The 24271-nt window shown below is 52.7% G+C and overlaps 1 protein-coding gene across 1 annotated transcript in view; it reads right to left on the reverse strand.

Annotated features, from left to right (window-relative positions):
- PIEZO1 (piezo type mechanosensitive ion channel component 1) overlaps nucleotides 1–24271 on the reverse strand; it is a 49279-nt gene that overhangs the window by 2596 nt on the left and 22412 nt on the right. The window contains exons 20-43 of the mRNA XM_056862395.1: nucleotides 23830–24073; nucleotides 23193–23289; nucleotides 22303–22471; nucleotides 21663–21752; nucleotides 20914–21002; nucleotides 19835–19906; nucleotides 15070–15170; nucleotides 14362–14455; nucleotides 14063–14161; nucleotides 13085–13257; nucleotides 12846–12970; nucleotides 11967–12152; nucleotides 10330–10588; nucleotides 9017–9205; nucleotides 8550–8775; nucleotides 7553–7670; nucleotides 6466–6613; nucleotides 5737–5951; nucleotides 5484–5642; nucleotides 4238–4385; nucleotides 2697–2885; nucleotides 1801–1893; nucleotides 1452–1624; nucleotides 352–474 (exon numbers count right to left, since the gene is read on the reverse strand). Coding sequence (XP_056718373.1) covers nucleotides 352–474; nucleotides 1452–1624; nucleotides 1801–1893; nucleotides 2697–2885; nucleotides 4238–4385; nucleotides 5484–5642; nucleotides 5737–5951; nucleotides 6466–6613; nucleotides 7553–7670; nucleotides 8550–8775; nucleotides 9017–9205; nucleotides 10330–10588; nucleotides 11967–12152; nucleotides 12846–12970; nucleotides 13085–13257; nucleotides 14063–14161; nucleotides 14362–14455; nucleotides 15070–15170; nucleotides 19835–19906; nucleotides 20914–21002; nucleotides 21663–21752; nucleotides 22303–22471; nucleotides 23193–23289; nucleotides 23830–24073 — 3579 coding nt within the window. The remainder of the gene's footprint in view (nucleotides 1–351; nucleotides 475–1451; nucleotides 1625–1800; nucleotides 1894–2696; nucleotides 2886–4237; nucleotides 4386–5483; nucleotides 5643–5736; nucleotides 5952–6465; nucleotides 6614–7552; nucleotides 7671–8549; nucleotides 8776–9016; nucleotides 9206–10329; nucleotides 10589–11966; nucleotides 12153–12845; nucleotides 12971–13084; nucleotides 13258–14062; nucleotides 14162–14361; nucleotides 14456–15069; nucleotides 15171–19834; nucleotides 19907–20913; nucleotides 21003–21662; nucleotides 21753–22302; nucleotides 22472–23192; nucleotides 23290–23829; nucleotides 24074–24271) is intronic.

A 24271-nucleotide genomic window follows, 5' to 3' on the forward strand; every position in this document is an offset into this window, starting at 1 on the left:
AAAGAAGAAAAGGAGAAGGGAGGATAAGAAGAAGCAGAAGATAAAGGAATTGCACATTCAGAATCGCTGCACCCCTTGGTTTACAGCCTTCTCTCCTCCATTCTATCTTCGCCACAACAACCCTGTGAGGTAGGTTAGGTTGAGTGTGTGTGACTGGCTCAAGGTCACTCAGCAAGCTTCCATGACAGAGTGGGGATTCGAACCTGGCTCTCCCAGATCCTAATCTGACCCTCTAACCATTACACCACGCTGGCTCTCAGTGGAAGAAGAGCCCCCTTCCCCTGCTAGCCACCTGCGCATTAAGAAAAAAGAAAAAAGGGACCCAGAGAGGATTGTGTCCCTAAAACTCACACAGGGGCCTCGTGGGTGCCCTGCAGCAGCCCGGCCAGATTCCTCCGCTCGGTGCTGTTTGGCTTCAGGTCCATCGTGTGCTTCTCGGAGGTGTACTCCACGGTGCCCCCCTTGCCAAGGTCCCTGGAGACGGGGCAAAGAGGAGAGTTAAAGGCAAGAAGGAGCAGTGTGTGTGGGGGTCCAAATCAGAGGAAGCCCTGTCCCTTTCCTTATTTCATTGCAAAACACTGACAAAGGTCTTTAAGATTGGGGTCCAAAACAAACTTTTTCTACCCTGTTTGGTTTTTTAACATCCAGCCTGCTGAAGGATGTTGGAGATCTCCAAAGGTTGCACCCTGTTTTGTGCCCGTTTGGATTGGTCTTCATAAAAAAAAAAAAGCATTCTGTGACTTTTGTGATGGGTTTTGCTTTGGACCAAGGTAACCATGGGTGCACGTTGCCCATTTTGTTTGTTGCGCTTGAGATGCGCTTGCTTGCTCGAGTCTTTGGGGGAATCACATCTAAATCAAGTGCTGGGAGAAAGGTTTGGAGTTACACAGGATTCTTTCACAAGCACAGCTTTTTGGAACTGGGAAAAATCTACAGGCGCAAAGCAAGCAGCCAGTTTTAACTTTCAGAAGAAGAATTGATTTTTATATGCCAGTTTTCTCTAACACTTAAAGAAGAATCAAACGGGCTTACAATCACCTTCCCTTCCCCTCCCCACAACAGACACCCTGTGAGGTAGGTGGGGCTAAGAGAGCTCTAAGAGAGCTGTGACTAACCCCAGGTCACCCAGCTGGCTTCATGTGTAGAAGTGGGGAAACAAATCCAGTTCGCTAGATTAGTGTCCGCTGCTCATGTGGAGGATTGGGAGAATCAAACCCGGTTCTCCAGATCAGATTCCACCTCTCCGAACCACCACTCTTAACCACTACACCACGCTCTGGCTCACTCTGGGCTGAAGTGGCCCTGCTGGTTGCAGCTTGGGCACCTGGCGCTGAGCTGGCCATCCCACAAAAGGGGGCTCTCACCATCCTCCCTGCTGCCACAAACCAGATAGTCTCTCCAAAAAACAGCAGCTGGTTCTACAGCTGGGGGGGGGGGAGGAGTAGCGTTACCTCTGGAAGCTCCAAGTAAAGCGCAGAGTAATGTCGGAGGATCCGCTGTGCAGCTCTTCGCGCAGCTGCTCCCGGCTGGGCGGGCTGATGCTCCAGAGTGAGCCGGAGCTCCCCTCGATGCGGGCCTTCACCAAATCCTCGTAGCCGTAGAGGGAAATGAACTGCATAGCCACCTGCAGAGAATGCCATGGGGGGGGGGGGACACCAGATGGACGTCAGTGGGGCAGTCCTCAGCTCCAAGCGTTGCTGCCCGTGTGCTGTACAATGGGGGGCGTGGGGGTTGACGCTACCCCTGGCTGTTCGAAGGAGCTGCCCTTCCCCTGCCCAGTTTTCTCCCTTGTGCACTCACTGGCTCCCGTTCAAACTTGTCCGTCAGCGCTTCGTAATCCTTGGGGGTGAAGGCCTGGATCGACTGCTGCTGGGCGCTCATGGTGAACAGAGGCTGAGAGGAAAAGGGCACACGTGTGTGGGGAGGACAACTCCTCATGGCCAGCCAAGTTGGACACTGATCCCACAACCAGTGGGATCAGGGACCCACTAACAGGAAACCAGGTCTGGCCCAAACCCCTGCCTGCTGGAGATGAAAATGAACCACTAAGGGGGAATCTCAGTAAAGCAGGGAGCTGATTCACTGACATGCACAAAGGCAAATTAACTTGTGGAACTCATGGCTACAAGATGTGGTGAGAGCCACAAGCCCAGATGGCTTTAAAGAGGCTTAGACAAAGTCACAGAGGCAACGATTGCTTTACAACCAGAGCAATTTTATCTGTTGAGTGAAAATTGCAGAGGCCAGCCACGGTGGACAGACCTTGCTTTACAAATCCTACAGGCTTCTAGCCCCTGGCAGAAAAAGGACAGAACCTGGCGTTCTGATCGAGTTGGGCTCTTTTTATATGCTTATTTTTATTACATGCAGACATCCTGTCCCTTTCATGATCTTTAAGAGGCTTACGAATAACAACCATTGCAAATATCGCTGAATGACCTGAATATTAAGGTCACGGGATGGATCTCCTTGGGTGCTATTTGCAGTGATCCTATGGTCACCACGCAACCGGCCTGGCCCCATCGAGAGTATTTCAGACAACTGACCAGCACTTCAACGCACTGACTGGTTACTTCGTCTGCTGTCTGCAGAGGGTGCCAAAGTAACGCTCAACAACAGGGATAGGAAAAAAGCCCTTCTGACGGGAGCTCCTCGAAGAGGGAAGCGGGTCCCAGCCCACACTGCCCTCCTCATACCTCATAACCCCCCAGCTTGAGGGTGACGGTGACATCAATGGGGTGGTTGACCACGCCCACCACGGAGCGGACGAGGGACATGAAGAGCAGCGGGAACCAGATGATGCAGATGAGGAAGAGGATGATCAGCCCTCCCATGCCGTACTTGACGATCTTCTTCTTCTTCTGCCCCTTGGGCTGTGGGTACTTCTGCAGAGAAAGGCCCGCGCGGCATAGGAAGGGTGCGTGAGCATGGCTGGCCACAACCTCCACAAGGGAAGATGATCACCTTTGTTGGGGATACCCCGAAGCTCAGGAGAGCACAACTCCTGGCACGCAGGAGGCCCCAGTTGAAGGATCATGGGCAGCAAATGCTGGGAAAGGTCCTCCTCAGCTGGAGATTGATGGGCTAGTGCAGAGGTCCCCATCAGAGGAGGGTGGAGTTGGTTTTTATATGCTGACTTTCTCTACCACTTAAGGAAGAATCAAACTGGCTTACAATCACCTTCCCTTCCCCTCCCCACAACAGACACCCTGTGAGGTAGGTGAGGCTGAGAGAGCTCTTAATAGAACTGAGACTAGCCCAAGGTCACCCAGCTGGCTTCATGTGCCCACTAGGATTGCCAACCTCCAGGCGCTAGCTGGCAATCTTCTGCTATTATAACTGATCTCCAACTGATAGAGATCAGTTTCCCTGGAGAAAATGGCCATTAGACTCATTGAAGTCCCTCCCCAAACCCCGTCCTATTCAGGATCTTCCCCAAAAACCTCCCGCTGGAGGTGAAGAGGGACCTGGCAACCCTAGTGCCACCAAAACCTTTCCTGGTGCCTGCCAAGTGTTTTGAGAAAGGGAAGCAGGGCCAGGTGGAGTTTTTGCCCAGCAAGGCTTCTGATCGGCCACTGGAGATTCGATTGGATGTGCAGATTTATTTTTGTAAAGTTGCTTTGGCATCAGCTGCCACCACAGCACAAGGATCTTCCCTGTGTGAATGAAGGTCAGCTGCGGCAGCCATTTCGTGGCTGGCTCCACCTCCTGCAGCATCCATTTTGTGGTTGCGCCCACCACACTGTGCCAGAATCCCAAAGGCTCAAAAAGGTTGGGGACCCCTGGGTTAGAGGGCCCTTGGGTTCCGCAGATGGCCGCCTTCTGGGTCCTGGGACGTCTGCATTTCCCCTCCTCGCTTCCATGCTCCATGAGGAGCACAAGCCCTCACAGTAGGGTTGCCAACCTCCAGATACTAGCTGGAGATCTCCTGCTATTACAACTGATCTCCAGCCAACAGAGACCACCTGGAGAAAAAGGCTGCTTTGGCAATTGGGCTCTATGGCATTGAAGTCCCTCCCCTCCCCAAACCCCACCCTCCTCAGGCTCTGCCCCCAAAACCACCTGCCGATGGCAAAGAGGGACCTGGCAACCCTATCTGTCTCTGCCTCCCTACTTCCACCCAGTGCGCGTCCTGCTCTTCATGTGGGGCTGGTGAGAGCCAGGTTTACGACACTACGCCAGGTGTTGCTTCCGAACCCCGAACCCCAATGCTTCTTTGCCCCCGTCCTCCTCCCACCTTCTCAGTCTCGCGGCTGCACTTGATGATGAAGATGTTGGCGTAGATGTCTTCCACGCACATCCAGTCCGAGAGGGAGAGGGTGGTGTCCGTCCAGACCCAATCCATGACGGCCCGCAGCTCCACCAGGAAAGGCACCAGCCGGAAGCTGGGAGGGGAAAGAGGTGGAAGGTCAGCTCCCCTGTGTCTCCAGCCCACCTCCCTTCTCCAAAGCTGGAAGGGGCCCTCTGGTCATGTCCCGATGTAGTGGTGTTTGCTGATCCGTCTCATTAATCAAATGAATGAAACTCTGCCTCCTTGGACTGTGCCTGAACCACCACGGGCAGCAGTGGCCACAGACACAACTGGGCATTCCAGAAAGGCTTGTAAGAGAAAGCCCCCCGCCCCCAATCCCTGTTTTCCAGAAAGAGTGCACGCAACACCCCAATGCAGATTGTGTCCACTGCATCCTCCCTTTTTCCTTGTGCTGAATTTGGGTATTTAAAATCTGGATGTGAGGCATGACCAGGCACACGCAGGCACGACTCCATGTTGACCTCAATGGACCAAGGGTCAGATTCAGTACGAGGAAGCTCCATGCGTGTGTTGTTATGCTTCAATACTATTTCTTCCTTGAAAAATAAATCCACAGTTCCCTCCCAAACAATCAGCCCTGATCCAAACTGAAGCTGGAAGCAGAGAATCTGCTCTCTGCGCTCAGAGGCTCCACCCACTTCTGCGTCTGGCTCAGGATTCCCCTATGGTTTTAATGTTGTGGATCTATGTATTGTATTTTAAGAAAAAGAAGAGTTGGTTTTTATATGCCGACTTTCTCTCCCACTTAAGGGAGACTCAAACCGGCTTACAATTGCATTCCCTTCCCCTCCCCACAACAGACACCCTGTGAGGTAGGTGAGGCTGAGAGAGCTCTAAGAGAGCTGTGACTAGCCCAAGGTCACGCAGCTGAGTTCATGTGGAGGAGTGGGGAAACAAATCCAGTTCACCAGATTAGCCTCCGCCGCTCATGTGGAGGAGTGGGGAATCAAACCCGGTTCTCCAGTAGTAGAAAAGGGCAAGAGTCCAGTAGCACCGGTTCTCCATATCAGAGTCCACCGCTCCAAACCACTGCTCTTAACCACTACACCATGCTGGCTCTTAACTGTGTTGTTAGCTGCTCTGAGCATGGCATTGCTGGGGGAGAGCAGGATATGAATAAAAAATATCATCCTCATCCTCATCCTCCCCCCCCACCCCTCCTTAACATTACCCTTGGAAGAGGAAGAGGTTGAGGTGGTTGTATTTCTTGGTGAGGAAGTTGCCCAGGATGCGAGTGGGGTAGCCGCAGCGGATCTGGTAGGCCGACAGAGCGAAGTAAATGCACTTCACGAAGTACCACAGCTGGGCCACTGTATTCAAGCTGAACATCCTGGGGAGGAAAATCGCAAGGGGGACCTATCAGGGCCCGTCCTTCTCCCGGCAGCAGCAGCCCAGGGGCAGGCCGGAGAAGGGAGCCCAGGTACCTCTCCGTGACTGCAGGCAAGATGAAAAACATCCAGAGGTGGATGCCGAAGACCAGGATGATCTGGAAGAGCAGCTTGCCCAAGACGCTCTTGCGCAGGTAGAGGGCCCGGTCGATGACCATGGTGGAGAACTGGATCAGCAGCATCACCAGGAAGGCCTCTGGCACTTGGTCATCCGAGAGGGAGGATGTGATGTCCGCTGCGGCCGAGTGTTTCTGGGAGGGAACAGAAGCCGGCTTGGCTGTAAGACACACAGTGCCCAGGCAGGTAGAAGGCTGCATCCCTCCGGGGCAGTGGTCCTCCTAACAGGTTGGGCACCTTGTCACAATCAACCCCTCTGGCATGAGAGTTACCCTTGCCCAAGGACCTGCAACATTTGGCTTGCCTCTAGAGGAAAAAAACCTTCACCCCTCCGCTCAAGGCAGAGTCCCATCTCCTGCTTGGTGCTGACCCTCAGAGGCACCCTAATTGACAACGGCCTCAGTGCTTTCTTGTGCCTCTGGAGCTCCACCCGCTCCCGCGACACGTGCCAAACCAAAATGGAGGGTCACCACTGGTCAACTGTCAAGGATACTGGTGGATTCCTCCCTGCTCTCTTTTTTTCTTCTCTTTCAAAATTCAGATTGCCAATTTCTGGGGCAAGACCTGACCTTTCTGGGGACTAAATTTAAAGCATGAAGCTCTATGTGGAGCGATGGATTGCAAAAAGGAATGCTACTAAGAGCTTACCCCAAAGGCCCAGAACCCAAAGATGATGATGATAAAATCGACCACGTCAGCCAGGAACATGAGAGCGTAGACGTCGGTGGCGGCCCGGTATTCACTGTGCAGAATGTCCCAGAAGAACTGCCTCACTGGCTGGTACACAACCTGCACCCTGGGGGAAGAGGTGGGGCAGGCAGGGTAAGATGATGCGGGGGGAGGGGTAACTCTGCTCCCACGTTACTCAAACGTCACCGGTTGTCAGGGCGCGTCCACTCATTTGGTTTTTCTGGGAGGAAGTTATTTACTCACTTCAATTGTGTATTAGAATGTTCATTGATTTTTGAGGGTGTTTATGTACTTTTAAACTATCTGCCCGTCTCTTGGAGGCTAAATGATGGTGCACGAAAATGGCCCCTCCGTGCCCTTACTACAGCAGAAAGACTTGCATTACAACATTGGGGAGATAAATACCCACCTCCTGTAAACGAATGGATTGAGGACTTTACAACTTTATCAATAGTTGAATGCATGGCATATAAACAACAATTGCGCATAGACTTATTTTTAGATATTTAGAAACCTTTTATAGAAACTTCTGTAAAGATCTGCCACGATTGTTGTTATATTTTTATTTCTACTTTATATAGTCTCTCTCTCTCTCCCTCCCTCCCCTCTCTCTTTGATTAGTTGCTGGAGTTTGAAGTTTTCCCTCCCTTGTTCTCCTTTTTTTGATTCCCCATCCCCCCACATTTATGGTGGAAGAAAGAAATTTTAAAAAATTTAAAAAGCTATTGTCGGGGGTCTCCCTAAAAGAGAAGCCATCTTCTAAAGCCATCTCCACGGAGTTAGTGGCAGAGTGCACGATTCGCACGCAGGAGGTCCTGAGTTCCATCCTCAATACATTCCTTGAAAAGGATCTCAAGAAGCAGGGCAGGAAAAGAGGTTGCTGCTGATACCTCGGAGAGCAGGCTAGAGGGACCGAGGGTTTGCCTCGACAGAAGGCAGCTTTGGATGTTGATGTTATTTCAGCAAGGATCAGAATGCGGCAGACCTGCCTCCTAGAACTTGTACAACTCCCCAACCCCCCCTTGAAGCCCAGGCTGCCACTTACGCAGAAACGCAGACACGTTTTGCTCGGCGTCCAGCAGCCTTCAGTTTTTCCTGGGCTGGGCTTGACTTCTTTTCCTCCTCCTCCTGCTCCTTCTCCTGCGGCTGCTCCCCTGACTCCTCTGCAAACAAGACAGAGCATGATACGCACATGTTAGCTCCTGGGGACAGGCAACGAGTGGTAGCTGTGCCTGGCTACAGACTGGGAACCTCAGTGAGTTCCTTGCACTGATCTCGACCCATACGCCGCAGTGTGGGTCAAATGCACCTCACCTGGAGCACCACTTTGGAGAGAGGGAGAGCACTGCTCAGGGGTTAGAGCATCTGCCTTACATGCAGAAGGCCCCAGATTCAACTGCCAGTATCTCCAGTTTTAAAAAGCTCAAGTAGTAGATGATGGGAAAGGCCTTTCTCTGCCTGAAAAAGACTGTCCTTGAGAGACCGAAGGTGGTCAGACTCAGGACACAGCAGCTTCCTGTTGTCACATGCTCCTCATTAACCCCGCCAATACCTTGCAAGACTTTATTTGGTCGGGATTTTGCAGACTACCAGGACATTGTGGGCTGGAAGTACACTTTAATGCGTAACCGGTGCATTTATTATTCGGGGTGCATCTCGGCTGCCTTTCTACTACCAAAATGGTTAGCGATACAAAAATGAAAAACAATAAAAATGCATGCGCACACTGAACCGAAAACTATCAGTCAGCAATCCAAAAAAGCAACCAGCGATAGCCTAAGAACAGGTCGAAACTGTAAGAAAACAGGAGCACTTAGAAACCAGAGGGGTTGACATTCCAGATTCAAGCAGCATGGATATTTGACGTACTGTTGCCTAAACAGAGCAGGGTGGGGGTGGGGAAGACAGGTAGGGACAGGCTGAAAATGTGCTCCAGCAGTGTAGGCACCAAAGGTGCCCAAAAAAGCTTCTGCACATGCTCCTGCGATGGAGGCCTCTTAGCTTCCTCGAGTCAACTGTGGCTCTCCCCCCATCCCATGTACCTTCTGCCACTTGTTCTTCCTGCTCCTTTCTCCGCTTCTTGGCCTTTTTCTTCCTAAATCGCGAGCGGATTCCCTTGGGCTCCAGCCCCACCACTTTCTCTGCTTCCGTATCAGCTTGTGGCAGGGGCTCGGCCGCATCCGCGCTCTCTGTCGAAACCGGCAGTTCAGCCTCTTCTGGCTGAGGTTTGGCCAAGACGTTTTCCTCGTGATCCCACAGACCATAACTCTGTTGAGAAGAAGACAGAAACAGTTCAGCGTGGGCTGGTATCTGCTTGATGCAACACTTGGTCCTCTCCTGAACCTGGGAGAAACAGGCACCCAGACCCCATAGCCAGCATCCCTCCCACATCTGTTGCTATGGCGACTATTATCTTCCCAAGTACCACTTCCATGCCAGGCCTGGGCCCACCCCAGGCTGCTTCCCCAGCTCAGGGCAGGCACATCAGCCCCTGGGCTCCGCCCCTTACCAGGAGCAGCGACCGGTGGAAGAAGAGCACCATCAGCTGGATTAGGTCATACTTGAGGTAGCTGTCTGTCTTCTCCAGACCCAGGATGCGGGGCGGGAAAAAGGGTTTGGCCTCCTGGCGCACCAGAGTCGAGTAGCTATTCCAGGGGAAGAAGCCAAACTGGAAGAGGTATTTCACTACCACCATCACCTGCACAGGGGGAGAGGGAGACAATGCATGTGGGGAAAAGGCCCAAGGAGATCTCAACAGCTCCAAGGCTTGGAGTAACTGTGAGCATACCCACCCAGATTGGCTACCTGCTTTGTCCCCAGGTATGGTTACCACCTATCCCAAGGGATCCCCAGAGTGATGCCCATGGGGTTGCCAGCTCTGGGTTGGGAAATACCTGGAGATTTCTGGGGTGGAGCCTGAGGAGGACAGGGTTTAGGGAGGGGAGGGATTTCAATGCCATAGAGCCCAATTGCCAAAGAGGCCATTTTCTTTAGCTAGTACTTGTAGGTTGGCAACCCTATAGCACCATGGCACCTTCCAACATCTTTCCTGCCACCCACCAGGTATTTTTAGAAAGTGGGTGGGGCCAGATGAGACTTTTACCCTGCAAGGCTTCTAGTGGTCCTCTGGAGATCAGATTGGTTGCGCAGATTTTTAAAAACATTCCTTTGGCAGCAGCTGCTGATCCAGCACAAGGATCTTCCCTGCGTGACCTGTGCTCATCACACTGTGTCAGAATTCAAAAGATGCTCGCAGGTTCAAAAAGGTTGGGCACCCCTGACATCCTCACTAGCTACAAGGGCAGACAGCTGGCATAACCTGGCACTTCTCTCTTTCCTAGCCAGTGTGCCCATGGTCTCTGGCAGTTGCCCACACTAGCATTGCTGGCAACAAACGGCTCCAAAAGAAACCAAGGAAGACGGTTTCCTGCAAGAGCTGGGAAGCTTTCTTGCGGTCAACATTTTTAAAACAACCACCACAAAAAAGAACTTACATTTATCTGCCAATTAGGAAAACTGCAGTTAGGCGAACCAGTACAGTTTCATGGTTGAAGTCAGGGAGACCTGTGTTCAAATCCCCCCTCAGCCAAGAAACTCACTGGGTGCCCTCGGGCCAGCCACTCTCTCGCTCAACCTAACCTACTTCACAGGGTGGTTGAGAGGATAACCAGGAAAAGGGTGGGCCACATAGGCCAACCTGAGCTCCCTGGAGGCACAGCAAGATCAGAAAGGTAGCAGGTCACACCGACAGGACCTGCAGTTTTAAGCTCCCCCTTTCCCTAATGCAGAGGCCCTGGCTGCCCCCCCAGGAAAAGCCCCCACCTCGGTGTACACGATGGCCGTCATCCAGAAGCGCTTGCTGGGCCGGGGGAGGGAGAGCATGGCCCACAGGAAGGTGAGGACGGGCAGCACCAGAGAGATGACCGAGGCCGTCACCATGTTGTTGAGGACGATGACGAAGTAGCACAGCAGGTCCGAATGGGCCGCCACGAAGTGGTAGCAGGCCAGCAGCAGCTGCAGGAAGCGATTCTGCGAGGCATAGAAGCGCTCCGACTCCTCCAGCTCCTCCAAGGAGACGCGTCTGGAAGGCGCAAAACCAAGAGTTGGGGCTAGGGAGACTCGAAACATGGGGAGGGCCAGCGGGCCCCGTGCCACCCACCTGGGGCCAAAGCAGTGGTTCCGAAATCCCCCCCCCCCCAGCAGAACCCTTCTGGGCTCCTTCTGCAATCTTGTCCGACAAGTTATGGTTGCGATTTTTGATCAACGCTGTCGTTTTATTGTTTTTATAGCACAGCTACTTTTACTGGTTCTGAGGTTTTAAAGCTAGATTTGGGTGGGATTTTACCCGCTGCTCTTTTGATGTTGACCTGCTTCGCTCAATTGTTATTTTAGTTTAATTCATTATTATTTTCATTGACAACAGGATTATTTTATTCTCTTTCTAAGACACCCTGAGTGCCTTTTAGCTAGAATGGTGGGACGCTAATCTTACAAACAATCAAATGTATTCTCAAAACGTGGATCTATTCACTTAATATTTGTCCTGGTCAGGCACTTGTATTTTTTTCAAAAAACTCACATGGAGTCAGATCTTAGGACTGTCTTGCAGTAACCGAGGAGTCTTCGCTGCAAGGGAAAAGATTATTTCCAGTGCAGAAAAAGGACTCCTTGCCCTTGGAATGGGGTGGGGTTGAAGTCAGGAAAATGGTACAGGAAGAAGATACCCTACCCCAAAATACAAGGTTGCTGTGATGCTCACAAATCTTCCAAATGGATTTGAGTCCAGTAGTAACTTAGAGCCCAACAAGATTTTTGGGAAGAGAGGAGCTGTGACTCTCGAAAGCTCATATCCCCAAAATCTTGTTAGTCTCTGAGCTGCTTCTGGACTCTAATTTAGCGGTTCAACTGCAAACCAGCGTGGTGTAGTGGTTAAGAGCGGTGGTTTGGAGTGGTGGAGTCTGATCTGGAGAACCGGGTTTGATTCCCCACTCCTCCACATGAGTGGCGGAGGCTAATCTGGTGAATTGGGTTGGTTTCCCCACTCCTACACACGAAGCCAGCTGGGTGACCTGGGGCTAGTCATGCTCTCTCGGCCCCACCTACCTCACAGGGTGTCTGTTGTGGGGATGGGAAGGGAAGGTGATTGTAAGCCGGTTTGAGTCTCCCTTAAGTGGTAGAGAAAGTTGGCATAGAAAAAACCAACTCTTCTTCTTCAAACCAACATGGCTACCCTCTGAGTGAATCTTCCAGTGTCTCATCTGGTTTAATGCTTAAAAACACACTAGTGGGAGTAAGGTGGGGGGAAGGAATGCTAAATCCAAAGAACAAAACATCCCACATCTTTGGCTTTGAAACCGAAGCTCACCAATGTGGGAATGCAGCACTCTTTATCCCCCCCCCCACTCCGGGCTTTGCACCACAATGAGGGGGCCGAGCCATCCCTCGATTGGCCCCAGTACCTGCTCAGCAGCAACTCGCTGGCCGTGCGAGGCCGGGCCGGGGGGTGGGCGAGCAGTTCTTGGGAGCTGCTGGGGAGGAGCCCCACATCGTCCCGGGAGCCCATGGCCGTGAGCTGCTCCTCGCTGGCGCTCCGGGTGCCATAGCCAGTGGTATCCGTGCTGAGCACATCTGCCCCTTCGCACCCGCTAGGGAGGCAAAAGAGGAAATCAGCGCACTGCTCTCGACACAGGTGCCTCTTGGGGGTTGGCGTGGCCAAAAGGAGGCACGATCTCCTAGATCCTGGAGATCGTGGATCCTGCTCTCCTTTGAAGCTGTTAGTGCCTCCAGTGGAGACTTGGGTTCAAGTGCCAGATTCAAACGGCCTGTGCCAGAGTTCATACCTTCCCTGGAGCAACTCCCTCTGTCCCAGACACTCCCCACACCCAGTAGTTTGAGGCATTTGCTGAAGTCAACACAGAAGGAACGGCATGTGCAGCTCTGCCTCAATCCCAGGTGGGAACTTGAGCACCAAAAAGATGCTCTGAAGGAAGACCCCAAAGACCCCGGTGCGTGTGTGTTATGTGCTGTCGAGTTGCTTCTGGCAACCCAATGAATTAATGACCTCCTAAACATCCTATTGTCAACAGCCTCTCTCAGATCTTGATGGCCGTGGCTTCCTTGATTGAGCCCGTCTATCTCATGCTGGGTCTTACTCTTTTCCTGCTGCCTTCAACTTTTGCTAGCATTAGTGTCTTTTCCACTGTCCCATGTCTTCTCAGACCCCCAAATCTCCAACTACGCCTGATCAACACCACAGGCCTCACTGGAATCAGAGCAAAGAAGCCCCCAACCCACAGGGCCCCCAATTTCCCTCCAGCCCCTCACCCCTATGCACCTGCCTGGAAGCCATGCTGTTTGGAGACTCTGCCGCGGTTCCAGGTAAGGCGGTCTCCTCCAAAGTTTCGTCCACAGCCGCCACCGGTTGATACAGCTCGTCCAGGAACCCCCTCTGCACCTCCTCAGCCTGAACGGGGATTAGCACAGAGGAATGGACGCAAATAAACACCCCCCCCCCCCGAAGAAACCCCTGGAAGCCCCTCTGCTCTCCCTGCCCCAGCCGTGTCCCGCCGGTTCCTACCTGATCCAGTTGCTGGGTGAGCACATATCTCTCCAGGCCCAGCACGGTGGACAGCTGCTCGTGCTCCTTGGTAAAGGCCCGCAGCCACTGGGTCAGGCCCTCCACCGTGGCTTGACAGAGCACCCACAGAAAACGCAGCACGTTCAGCACCCGCTGCACGACGTTGCTCTTCTCTGGAGGGAAGAAGAAGAAGAGTTGGTTTTTATATGCCGACTTTCTCTACCACTTAAGGAAAAATCAAACTGGCTTATAATCCCCTTCCCTTCCCCGCAACAGACACCCTTGAGGTAGGTGGGGCTGAGACAGCTCTAAGAGAGCTGTGACTAGCCCAAGGTCACACAGCTGGCTTCGTGTGTAGGAGTGGGGAAACCAACCCGGTTCACCAGAGTAGCCTCCACCATTCATATGGAGAGTGGGGAATCAAACCCGGTTCATCCAGATCAGAGTCCACCGCTCCAGACCACTGCTCTTAACCACTACACCACACAGGAACACTTGGACCTGCCTTCTACTGAATCAGACCCTGGGTCCATCAAGGTTAGTATTGTCTACTCAGACTGGCAGCGACTCTCCATGGTCCCAGGCGAAGGTCTTTCACATCACCTTCTGCCTGGTCCTTTTAACAGGAGATGGTGGGGATTGAACCTGGGACCTTCTGCATGCCAAGCAGATGCTCTACCCCAGAGCCACAGCCCCTTCCCTGGGGAAGACTCCAATGGATAGCTCACATTCATGAGAACAGCCCCGATGGAGGAGGCCATGTGTCCCTTTCGTTCAGGATAACCAGAGAAAGGGTCTTTCCCGACACCTGAGACCCGAGAACCTTTTACTGCCGCCGCCGGGGGTTGAACCGCAGGCCTTCTGCATGTAAAGCCGGGGCTCCTACCCTGAGCCTCCTGTTATGGAAGCCGCACCATCACGTCCCTCCACTGCCCCCTGAATCTGAGTACAGGTCAAAGGCTGCCCTTGCACAGGCACCTGGAACTGCTTCTTCCTCTTCTTCTTCTTCCTCCTCCTCCTCCTCTTCTTGGCTGCTGGGCCCAGGCAACCCACTTCCCTGGGGTTTGCTCACATCACCTGCAGGATGCAGAAATAGTCAGATATGCCCCTCACCACATTGACCAAGCTTGCCCTCAGCCAACTGGAGACCTTCTGCCAGGTGGGACAACCATAGCCGCACAGGGTGTTGACCCAAAGGGGTGCCCCTTCTTGGCAAAGCCCCCCCCCCCCGGTGGGAGGAAGGGAAGAGGCATAAGGGGGTGGTTCGGGTGACCTACCTTCCACCTGCTCCAGCGCCCGCTGCTCCTTCTCCTGCTTCTGCCGCTCCTTCAGTGCGGACTTGGCATTGGTCACCCAGGCCTGGTAGGCCAGCTGGAGCCAGAAGACAATGATGAGAGGATGGGGGAGAAGAAACAGGAGTGTTGTTTGCAGAGAGACAGTGCAGTGTAGGAGTTAGAGCACTGGGCTAGGGGACTGCTGAACCCTGAGATCAGATCCCCACTCGGCTCTAACACTTACTGGGTGACCCTGGGCCCGACACTCAATCCCAGCCTCGCTTACCTCACAGGGTTGTTGTGAGGATAAACCAGAGAACTACATATGCCCTGAGCTCTTTGGAGGAAGGGCAGGATAAAAGTGTGACTGTTGGGGGTGTATAGACAGGCTGCGTGAAACCCCAGCACTCAAAGGTAGACACAAGGGCTTTGCTGTTGGGCCTTGGTCAGGACCAGGCAACAGTATGTAGAGTAAAGACATTACAAAGAGTGTCTCTGTGCATGTACAGAGGATCTTCCCTCATTAATGAATAACCTCAATTTATTGCTAAAGTGTTGGAAGCAACAGAAGAATTGGAAGGATTTATCAAGTGTTGCCGAACCATCCAGTGAACTCACCCAAGTTCGAGATTCTGTCCTGCCCTGGCTTCTCCTCTACATCTTTTCCCTCCCTGCTCCCCCCACCCACCCAAGGAACCACCCCACCCTCACCTGGAAGGCGCTCTGCTTCGGCGGCCTCTGATCCTCCAGAACCGACTCCTCATCTTCTTCGCTGTCCGTCTCGAACAAGAAATAGTCCCCCGAGTGCAATACTGAAACCCCAAACAGAGCGTCAGGCGGGGTCTTCCCCCCATCCCGCAGCCGGAGCCAGGGGAGGGAGAAAAGAGGAACGGTTTCCTTTGGAACAAATGCATGCAGGAAAAGGGCCCGGATCCTCTTGCCACTGATTAAGTCACACCAAGGCAAAGGAAGCATGCAAAGGCACCGAAAAGAAGGGCAGCGCAGGGAGGGCACACACAGAGTCTTGATGGGCAGGGGACTAAATGTGGGTCCCTTCAAACCAGAAGAGAGATCCTTGCAGGGACAGAAGGACTCTCCCCTCACAAGAAGGCGGCACAAAAATGGACCCTCTCCAGGCAGCGACACCAGCCGAAGTTGCCTTCCAAATGCTGCCGGTTTGCCTCAGCAAGTTTGAAAGCAAACTCAGCTCCATGGTGGCATGGCCAGAGGAGGAGGGGTCACGGCGCAAGAGCAGCCTAGCTGGACCAGACCCAAAGTCCACCCAGGACAGCAGCCTCTCTCCCACAGTGGCCAGCCAGACCCCCCCAGAGGCCAACACCTCACTCCGCAGCTGCTCAAGCAACTGGAATTCAGAGGTATATAGTGTCTGAACATACAGGTTCCACTGAGCCATTAATGGATCGGGACTTATCTTCCTTTTAAAACCATCTAAGCTAGTGGCCAACATAACCACATCCTGCGGCAGTCAGTTCCACAAGTTAACATGTGCTGTGTGAAGAATCACTGCTTTTCGACTCCCCTGAATTCCCTGCCTCTTCACTGGGTCTACCGACCCCAAGTTCTGGTGTTAAGAGCGAGTCAGAACAAATTCCCTGCCCACTGTCTCAGATGTGCCCACACGTGCAAAATGTGTCCACGGGCGCAAAAAGGTTGAGGCCCCCTGCCCTACACCTTCCTGTACTCCAGCAGCGAATTTAAGACAACCCATCCTGTCAAAGCCCCCAACAGGAGCATCAAAGTTCTTGAAGAAGCCGTCTTGCTCACTCTTTTCCTTTTTCCATGCGCATGCACACCCACAGATGGCACAACCGGCTGCCCAAGAACCCCTCCGTCCTCTGCTTTGCAACATAAGAACATAAGGAAGGCCCTGCTGGATCAGACCCAGGCCCATCAAGCCCAGAAGTCTGTTCACACCGTGGCCTACCAGGGGCCTCTAGGAAGCCACAAACAAGACGACTGCAGCAGCACCATCCTGCCTGTGTTCCACAGCACCTCATATATTCGGCATGCTCCTCTGATCATGGAGAGAATAGGGGTGCATCATGACTAGTATCCATTTTGACTAGCAACCCTCCTACTGTCGCTAATTCTGCAGGATGGTTTCAGAGGGGAGCCGTGTTGGTCTGCCATAGAAGAGCTCGATTCAAGGTCCAGGAGCACCTCAGAGACCAACAAGATTTTGGGGGTATGAGCTTTCAAGAGCCCTTATCTGACGAAGGGAGCTTGAACTCTCAACAGCTCCCCCCCCAAAAAAAAATCTTGTGGGACTCTGCTTCTGGACTCAGATCTAGACGTTCTGCTGCCGAACTGACGTTCCGGACGCCTCCCCAGACGGTTTGTGTTTACGTTAGTGATCACATCACACCAACAGAGTTAGGGCTGCTCCGTGAGCAGGACAAGACAGGGTTAAGCATGCCCGTCTCAGCCCTTCATGCCAGGGCAGGACTATACCTGTGGCATGGGTCAGCTCAGGGCACCCCAAGTGCTTCCTCTGCTGGGAAAAGTCCTTCTTGGCACCCGCCTCTGTGAAACAGGCACAAGGAAGGATGAGGGATATGCCAAGGACAGGCAGGAGCTTTGCCTGGCACAGGTGCTGGCTAAGACTGTGCCACGGGGGCCCCCAGTTCCCCAAATGCACACTAAATTGTCCTCTTCTGGCAATTGTGAATGAAGTGACCACCCCAAAGTTTCACCTCTCTCTGGACCAGCACAGCACCCCGGGGTTGTCACCACTAAACGCGGCCCTCCTGATGGAGGAAAACAGCAGAGAATTTGAGACCAACTTTCCTGAAACCCTCCTCTGGGGGCACCCAGTGCAGCTTGCCTTGGTTGGTGTGGGGTCAGCCCTGCAGGCTTCCGCTCTACACACCCAGGACGTTACATCTGTATGAGCATCCTGTGATTTTCAGCTGTGGAAGTCTTGGGTGTTTTGCATGTTTGTGAAAGTCACATAAGAACATAACAAAGGCCCTGCTGGATCAGACCAAGGCCCATCAAGTCCAGCAGTCTGTTCACACAGTGGCCAACCAGGGGCCTTTAGGAAGCCACAAACAAGACGACTGCAGCAGCACCATCCTGCCTGTGTTCCACCACACCCAAAATAATAGGCATGCTCCTCTGATACTAGAGAGAATAGGTATGCAGCATGACTAATATCCATTCTAACTAACAGCCATGAATACCCCTCTCCTCCATGAATATGTCCACTCCCCTCTTAAAGCCCTCCAAGCTGGCAGCCATCACCACATCCTGGGGCAGGGAGTTCCACAATTTAACTATGCTTTGTGTGAAAAAATATTTCCTTTTATCTGTTTTGAATCTCTCGCTCTCCAGCTTTAGCAGATGACCCCATGTTCTAGTATTATGGGAGAGGGAGAAAAACCTCTCCCTGTCCACTCTCTCCAAACCATGCATAATTTTATAGACCTCTATCATGTCTCCCCTCAGCCGCCTTCTTTCCAAGCTAAACAGCCCTAAGTGTCCTAACCGCTCCCCATAGGACAGTTGCTCTAGTCCCTTAATCATTTTGGTTGCTCTTTTCTGCACCTTCTCAAGCTCTGTAATATCCTTTTTTAGGTGTGGTGACCAGAACTGTACACAGTATTCCAAGTGTGGTCTCACCATAGATTTGTACAAGGGCAGTATGATATTAGCAGTTTTATTTTCTATTCCTTGTCTAATTATGGCCAATATGGAATTTGCCTTTTTTACAGCAGCCGCACACTGGGTTGACATCTTCATTGAGCTATCCACTACCACCCCAAGATCCCTTTCTTGGTCTGTTGCTGCCAGCACAGATCCCACCAGTGTATATGTGAAGTTGGGATTTTTTGCCCCAATATGCATCACTTTACACTTGCTCACATTAAATCTCATTTGCCATTTTAATGCCCATTCTTCCAGTACGCAGAGATCCTTCTGGAGCTCTTCACAGTCCGATTTTGTTTTAATCACCCTAAATAATTTGGTGTCATCTGCAAACTTGGCTACTTCACTGTTTAACCCCAACTCCAGGTCATTGATGAACAGGTTGAAAAGCACCGGTCTCAACACACACCCGAGGCACCCCACTGCTCACATCCCGCCATTGTGAGAACTGACCATTGATTCCTACTCTCTGCTTCCTATTTTTCAGCCAGCTCTCAATCCATAAGAGGACTTGTCCTCTTATCCCATGACTATGAAGTTTGCTTAGCAGTCTTTGGTGGGGGACTTTGTCAAAAGCTTTTTGGAAATCCAAATACACAATATCCACAGGCTCATTCCTGTCCACATGCTTATTGACGCTATCAAAAAACTCTAATAGGTTAGTGAGACAGGACCTACCCTTACAGAAGCCATGTTGGGTTTTGCCCAGCAGACCTTGCCCTTCTATATGCTTGACAATTCTATCTTTAATAATGCTTGCCACTAATTTAAACGGAACAGACGTTAAGCTAACTGGCCTGTAATTTCCTGGGTCCCCCCTGGAACCTTTTTTATAAATGGGTGTTACATTGGCCATTCTCCAGTCCTCTGGTACAGAGGCTGATCGAAGGGACATATTACATATCTTTGTTAGAAGTTCAGCAATTTCCCATCTGAGTTCTTGAAGAACTCTAGGATGATTACCGTCTGGTCCCTGTGACTTGTTAGTTTGCAGTTTGTCTAGACGTTCTAGGACTTCCTGCCTTGTTACCATTATTTGCCTCAGTTCCCCATTTTCCCCTCTCCAAAATCTCTGTTCAGGAGAAGGAATCTGCCCTGTATCTTCAACAGTGAAGACAGATGAGAAAAATTCATTTAGTTTTTCAGCAATCGCTTTATCCTCCCTTAGAGTTCCTTTACTCCCACTGTCATCTAATGGTCCAACCGCTTCCCTAGCTGGTTTCCTACTCCTAATATACTTAAAGAATTTCTTATTGTTTGTTTTGATGTGTTTAGCAATAAGCCCCTCAAAATCTTTTTTTTGCATCTCTAACTATCTGCTTGCATTTCTTTTGTGCAAGTTTGTGTTTGCTTCTGTTTGCCTCACATTCGTAGCTCTTACACTTTGCACAATTAACAGCTGACCTCCAGAGACCCATAAGCTTTGGGAGGGCCAAAGCTAAAGTATAAAGACCCTTGACATGCAGGAGGCCCTGAAGACCTCAAGATGACCTCTGCAACATCACAGTCTGTGTGCTTATGGCTGCATTGTTACGAGAAACAGGCAGAGAGATCCCAGAGACCCCATAAGTTCAAAGTCAGTGCGAAGGGACACATGCATGTGAGGGTAGGGACCCTCCTCTCCCAGGGTCAGAGCATTGAGAGAAGCCCCCAGACTATAATTACCCACAGAGATGCATGAAGAATGGAAATGAAGGATAGAACCGCCAGAATGGTGTGAGTTAAGGATTATCTTGAGCCGGCAGAATTAGGGCTGCTTTGGAGAAGGTGAGTCAGGGTTAGTCAGCCCTTCAGGGCAGGGCTATACCTGTGGCATGGTCCTGCCAGGGCCGCCACCAGTGCTTCCTCTGGTGGGAAGGGTCCTTCTTGGCACCTGTCTCTGTGGAATGGGCACAAGGAAGTGTGAGGGATATGCCAAGGACAGGCAGCAGCTCTGCCCTGTGCAGTTTCCAGCTGAGACTGTGCCCCCTTGCCCCCAAATGCCCCCTCCTGCCAAGAACCTATAAGTCTAGAGAGAGACATGGATGCCAGTGGAAAAACAGGGGAAGGGTCCACTTCATTATGGACCCCGTCTGCAGGGCAAGTGAATCTGTCTGCTTCTGTCGGTAAACATGGAAACAATAGTTGCCAACCTAACAGGGCTGGTTGTGAAGACAATCATCAAAAGATTTGAAGGCTAAAGACACCTACTCACAGCAGCAGGGTTGAGGGAGAATGGCAGAGCCCAGGGGATCAGCGTTCCATCTAGCCATGCGTTTTAAAGAAGAATTGGGTTTTTATATGCTGCTTTTCTCTACCGTAAGGAGTCTCAAAGCGACTTACAATTGCCTTCCCCTCCACAACAGGCACCTTGTGAGGTAGGTGGGGCCGAGAGAGGTCGGAGAGAACTGTGACTGGCCCAAGGTCACCCAGCAGGCTTCATGTGGAGGAGTGGGGAATCAAACCCCGGTTCTCCAGATTAGAGTGGGCCGCTCTTAACCACTAAACTGCGCTGGCTCTCAACATCTGGGAGTCAACCTTCCAGCTGCCTCTGAACAGTGAAGTCTGTACATGTTTAAGGATGGTTTATCTCAGAGGACTGCAAAATCCAGTGCCAGGGAGATGTGTGGGTTCCATTTGCTCCTGAGGCAATGCAGACACTCCCAGGTCCACAAATATGGAAGAAGAAAGACCCACGGGAGTCAACACAAACGGGGCTCCACCCTGCGTCCCAGACTAGCACGGGCTTCCTTGCTTGCAGCGCAGGCCGATGGAAGAGAGGGCGGGCAGGAGGCAAAACCATACATTTCTCTTGGTACTTCCATCGCGGACACAGGTCAGCTCCACCACAGCACAAACCCCTCCACCCTCCGCCCTTCCCCAGGGCGCCCCCAAGACCCTTCCCACCTGGCTGGTCTCCCTCCAGGGCCTCTTCAGACTCTGTTGCACGCTGTCCCAGGTGGTACTTCTCCTGCTTGGCCCGGATCCGCTCCATCCTGTGGGCACAGAGCAGCACTGAGGACGTGGCATCTGGCGCCCATCTGCCTGATTCACACCCCCCCCCCGCTCCCTCCTCGTGATTTTCTTCCCCTGGGGATCAGAGGTCAAAAGGAGAATGCGCACATCTGGATTTTGCTCTGCCCCTTCCCCAAAATGCATTTAAACACCTCCAGTTGCTTCGGGGAGACTCTTCAGCTGTCCTGCCAGGCTTATATGAGGGCATCGAGCCCCATCGTGGGACTGGGGAGCCCAGCACCTCTTTCCAGCTGCAGATACCCCTTGGCAAGCAGGTGACACACGAATGCCCACCCCCCCTCCTGGATATGCCCATCCTGTGCATTAAGATCTGGCTGCATGCCTGGATTGGCTGGTAGAGCTACGGAGGGGCCATAAAGCCCCAGGACGGCAGAAGAGTGGTCCAGGGCTCTATCAGGAGCCCTGCTTCTGAGACGCCTGCAAAAGAGGTTCCTTCCCTCCTGGGAGGGAGCACTCCAGGGAAAAGATTGACAGCTCCAGGAAGATGGCCGGCCTTCTTTGCCCCTTCAGCGCAAGAAAGACCCCTGGCAGCTACCCCTGGGGCAGGAGTACCTGAGCACAGCAAGACAGAGTTTCTCCCCACTACCCTGCCTATGGGACTCGGAGCCTGTGTAACTCACTGGCGCTTGAGTTGGACGAGAGACTTCATCTCAGCCCGGCGGTGGGAGCTCATTCTCTTCAGCATCCTGGCCTTGAAAAGAGCAAAGCCCCTGCAAAGAGAGGGACCGGAGTGAGCGAAATCTCAGCCACGGCACAGGGACTGCAGGCCAGAACTTGCCAAGACCCCCCCTTCCCCTTCCCCTCCCCCGAGCCCACGACAGGTGACCCGCCCTGTAGGACTGGCCAGAGACACTTCCCGACTCCAAAGCAGCTGGATTGCTCGAGCCAAGATAGAAAACCCCCCCACCCTGATCACTTATGCCTGTGTGCGGATGCCTGGGACAGCTGTCGGATCGTGCCCACTGCCTCAAGGCACAGCTCCTTCCCCAAAGCAACGGCTGCTTGCTTCCCTCCTTCCGCCCTTAATCCCTTCCGCTCCCACCAGGAGGTAGGGTTGCCAACTTCCAGGTAGTAGCTGGAGATCTCCCGCTATTACAACTGATCTCCAGCCGATAAGAGATCAGTTTCCCTGGAGAAAATGGCTGCTTTGGCAATTGGACTGTATGGCATTGAAGTCCCTCCCCTCCCCAAACCCCACCCTCCTCAGGCTCCACCCCAAAAACCTCCCACTGGTGGTGAAGAGGGACCTAGCAACCCTACCTGGAGGCTTGCAGGGCCGAGGCCTGGAGATCTGCCACCACGTGCAGGAAGTAGAAGCTGAGGAAGACCCTGCGTTGGAGGAGCAGGAAGAAGAAGCAGATGCTGTCCCAGATGATGCCTGCTTCTTCCACGGGCAGCGTGCAGTCCTCCTTCTTCTCCACATCCTTGGCTGGCAAAGAAGAGGGAAGGGGGGGCTCAGGACACAGGATCTTTTGCCGAGGGGGGGACAAAAGGGGCTTGTAACCCCCCGCTCTCCGATCACCCAGACACGCCTCCTCTCTGGTGAGCAGGGACAGCCGGGCTCTACTGGGGGTCTCTCCCGAGGGAAGCCAGACTTAAACTGTGGAATTCACTGCCACAGGATGCAGTGATTCCCGCAGGCATAGACGGCTTTAAAATGGGATTACACAGATTCATGGAGGTCTAGCAGTGGCTACTAGCCATGGTGACTAAAGGGAACCTCCATGTTCATTGGCAGTCAACCTGTGAATTGCAGTGCCAGGACACAATATCTGGGGAAGGCCCCGGCCTCTGTGTCCTGTTGTGGGCCCTTCTGAGAAACTGTTTGGTCATTGTGTGAGACGGGATGCTGCACTAGATGGACCCTCACTGGTGTGATCCAGCGGGGCACTTCTTATGTTTGTACGCTGGAAAAGTCAAAGGCATGGACCGGCAGAGACTCACAGCAAAACTCCAAGTTCTGCAGGACCTACCCACAACTGACTTTTCCAGTACTGCAGTTAGGGCTGGGAACACACCCTCTGCTTCATGCCACCTTTCTACTTCGGGGAACTCACAGCCTGGTAACAGGATGGAACCCCAAAGTGAGGGTCTCATTTGCTCGCTGCTCCGCCCGCTCTTTCCCCCTGCCTCCACCTGCAGCTACTCACGGTCGTAGTATCCCTTGACGGTGCAGGCGAGGCTGAAGAGCTGAATGACCCAGCAGAAGTTGCTCTGCATTTGCTGGACGAAGACGCAGGACAGGAGCTGCCGGGAGAGAAGGGGAAGAGGCCGTGCAGAGGAAGAAAGGGATAGAGACAGAGCTGCTATTCAAATCACATGAACACATGAAGCTGCCTGATACTGAATCAGACCACCAAGGTCCATCAAAGTCAGTATTGTCTACTCAGACCGGCAGCGGCTCTCCAGAGTCTCAGGCAGGCGTCTTTCACAACACCTAGTTGCCTGGTCCCTTTAACTGGAGATGCTGGGGACTAAACACCTGGGACCTTATGCATGCCGAGCAGATGCTCTACCACTGAGCTACGGCAGAAACGTAGCTGGGCATGGCAAAGCCTTTGGTGAGGCACTATGAGAGCGCTTGGGGCATTTCCTCTCTTAAGCTGCCAGCGGGGCAACGATCCCCAAGAGGAGGGCAGTGACCGGGACTCTTGTGTCTCTGTGCTCAGAAAAGCTTGACAAACAAGGCTGAGAACGTGAACGAATTCTACATGCGTTTTGCGGAATTTTGCCAGAAACGAACGGCATGGAAGCCCCCGCCCGGCTGACCCACCCACTCAAACTTACTGAGAGCAGGTTCTTGGCTATGATGACGGTGACGTTGTAGAGGATGAGGCAGTCCCACAGCACCAGGCGGGCCTTGAGGGGCCGCCGCAGCAGGGCCGTTCCGAAGAGCAGCAGGTAGAAGCAGGCCGTCAGGTAGCCCAGGCCAAAGATACTGATGCGGGTGGCCCCCGCGATGAAGACGACCACCAGCACCAGCCAAAAGAGGTAGTGGAAGACACACACCTTCAGCATGTCCAGGTAGGACCTGAAGAGGGCGAGGGGAGAAGGAGCTCAGCCACTGGAATGGAATGTCAAGGACCCCAGGGGTTCAGCAATTCTGGAAAGGGCTCTGGCTCAGGCTTTGGAGAACCCCCGGCTCTGTGGCCCTTGGTTTCCTCCCCATTCTGCACTTCTGGAACACCTGCGGTTGACCTTAGATCGAAAGGCAACCAAACTAGCTTAC

Source organism: Euleptes europaea, chromosome 17, assembly GCF_029931775.1.
Source record: "Euleptes europaea isolate rEulEur1 chromosome 17, rEulEur1.hap1, whole genome shotgun sequence".
Lineage (NCBI taxonomy): Eukaryota > Metazoa > Chordata > Lepidosauria > Squamata > Sphaerodactylidae > Euleptes > Euleptes europaea.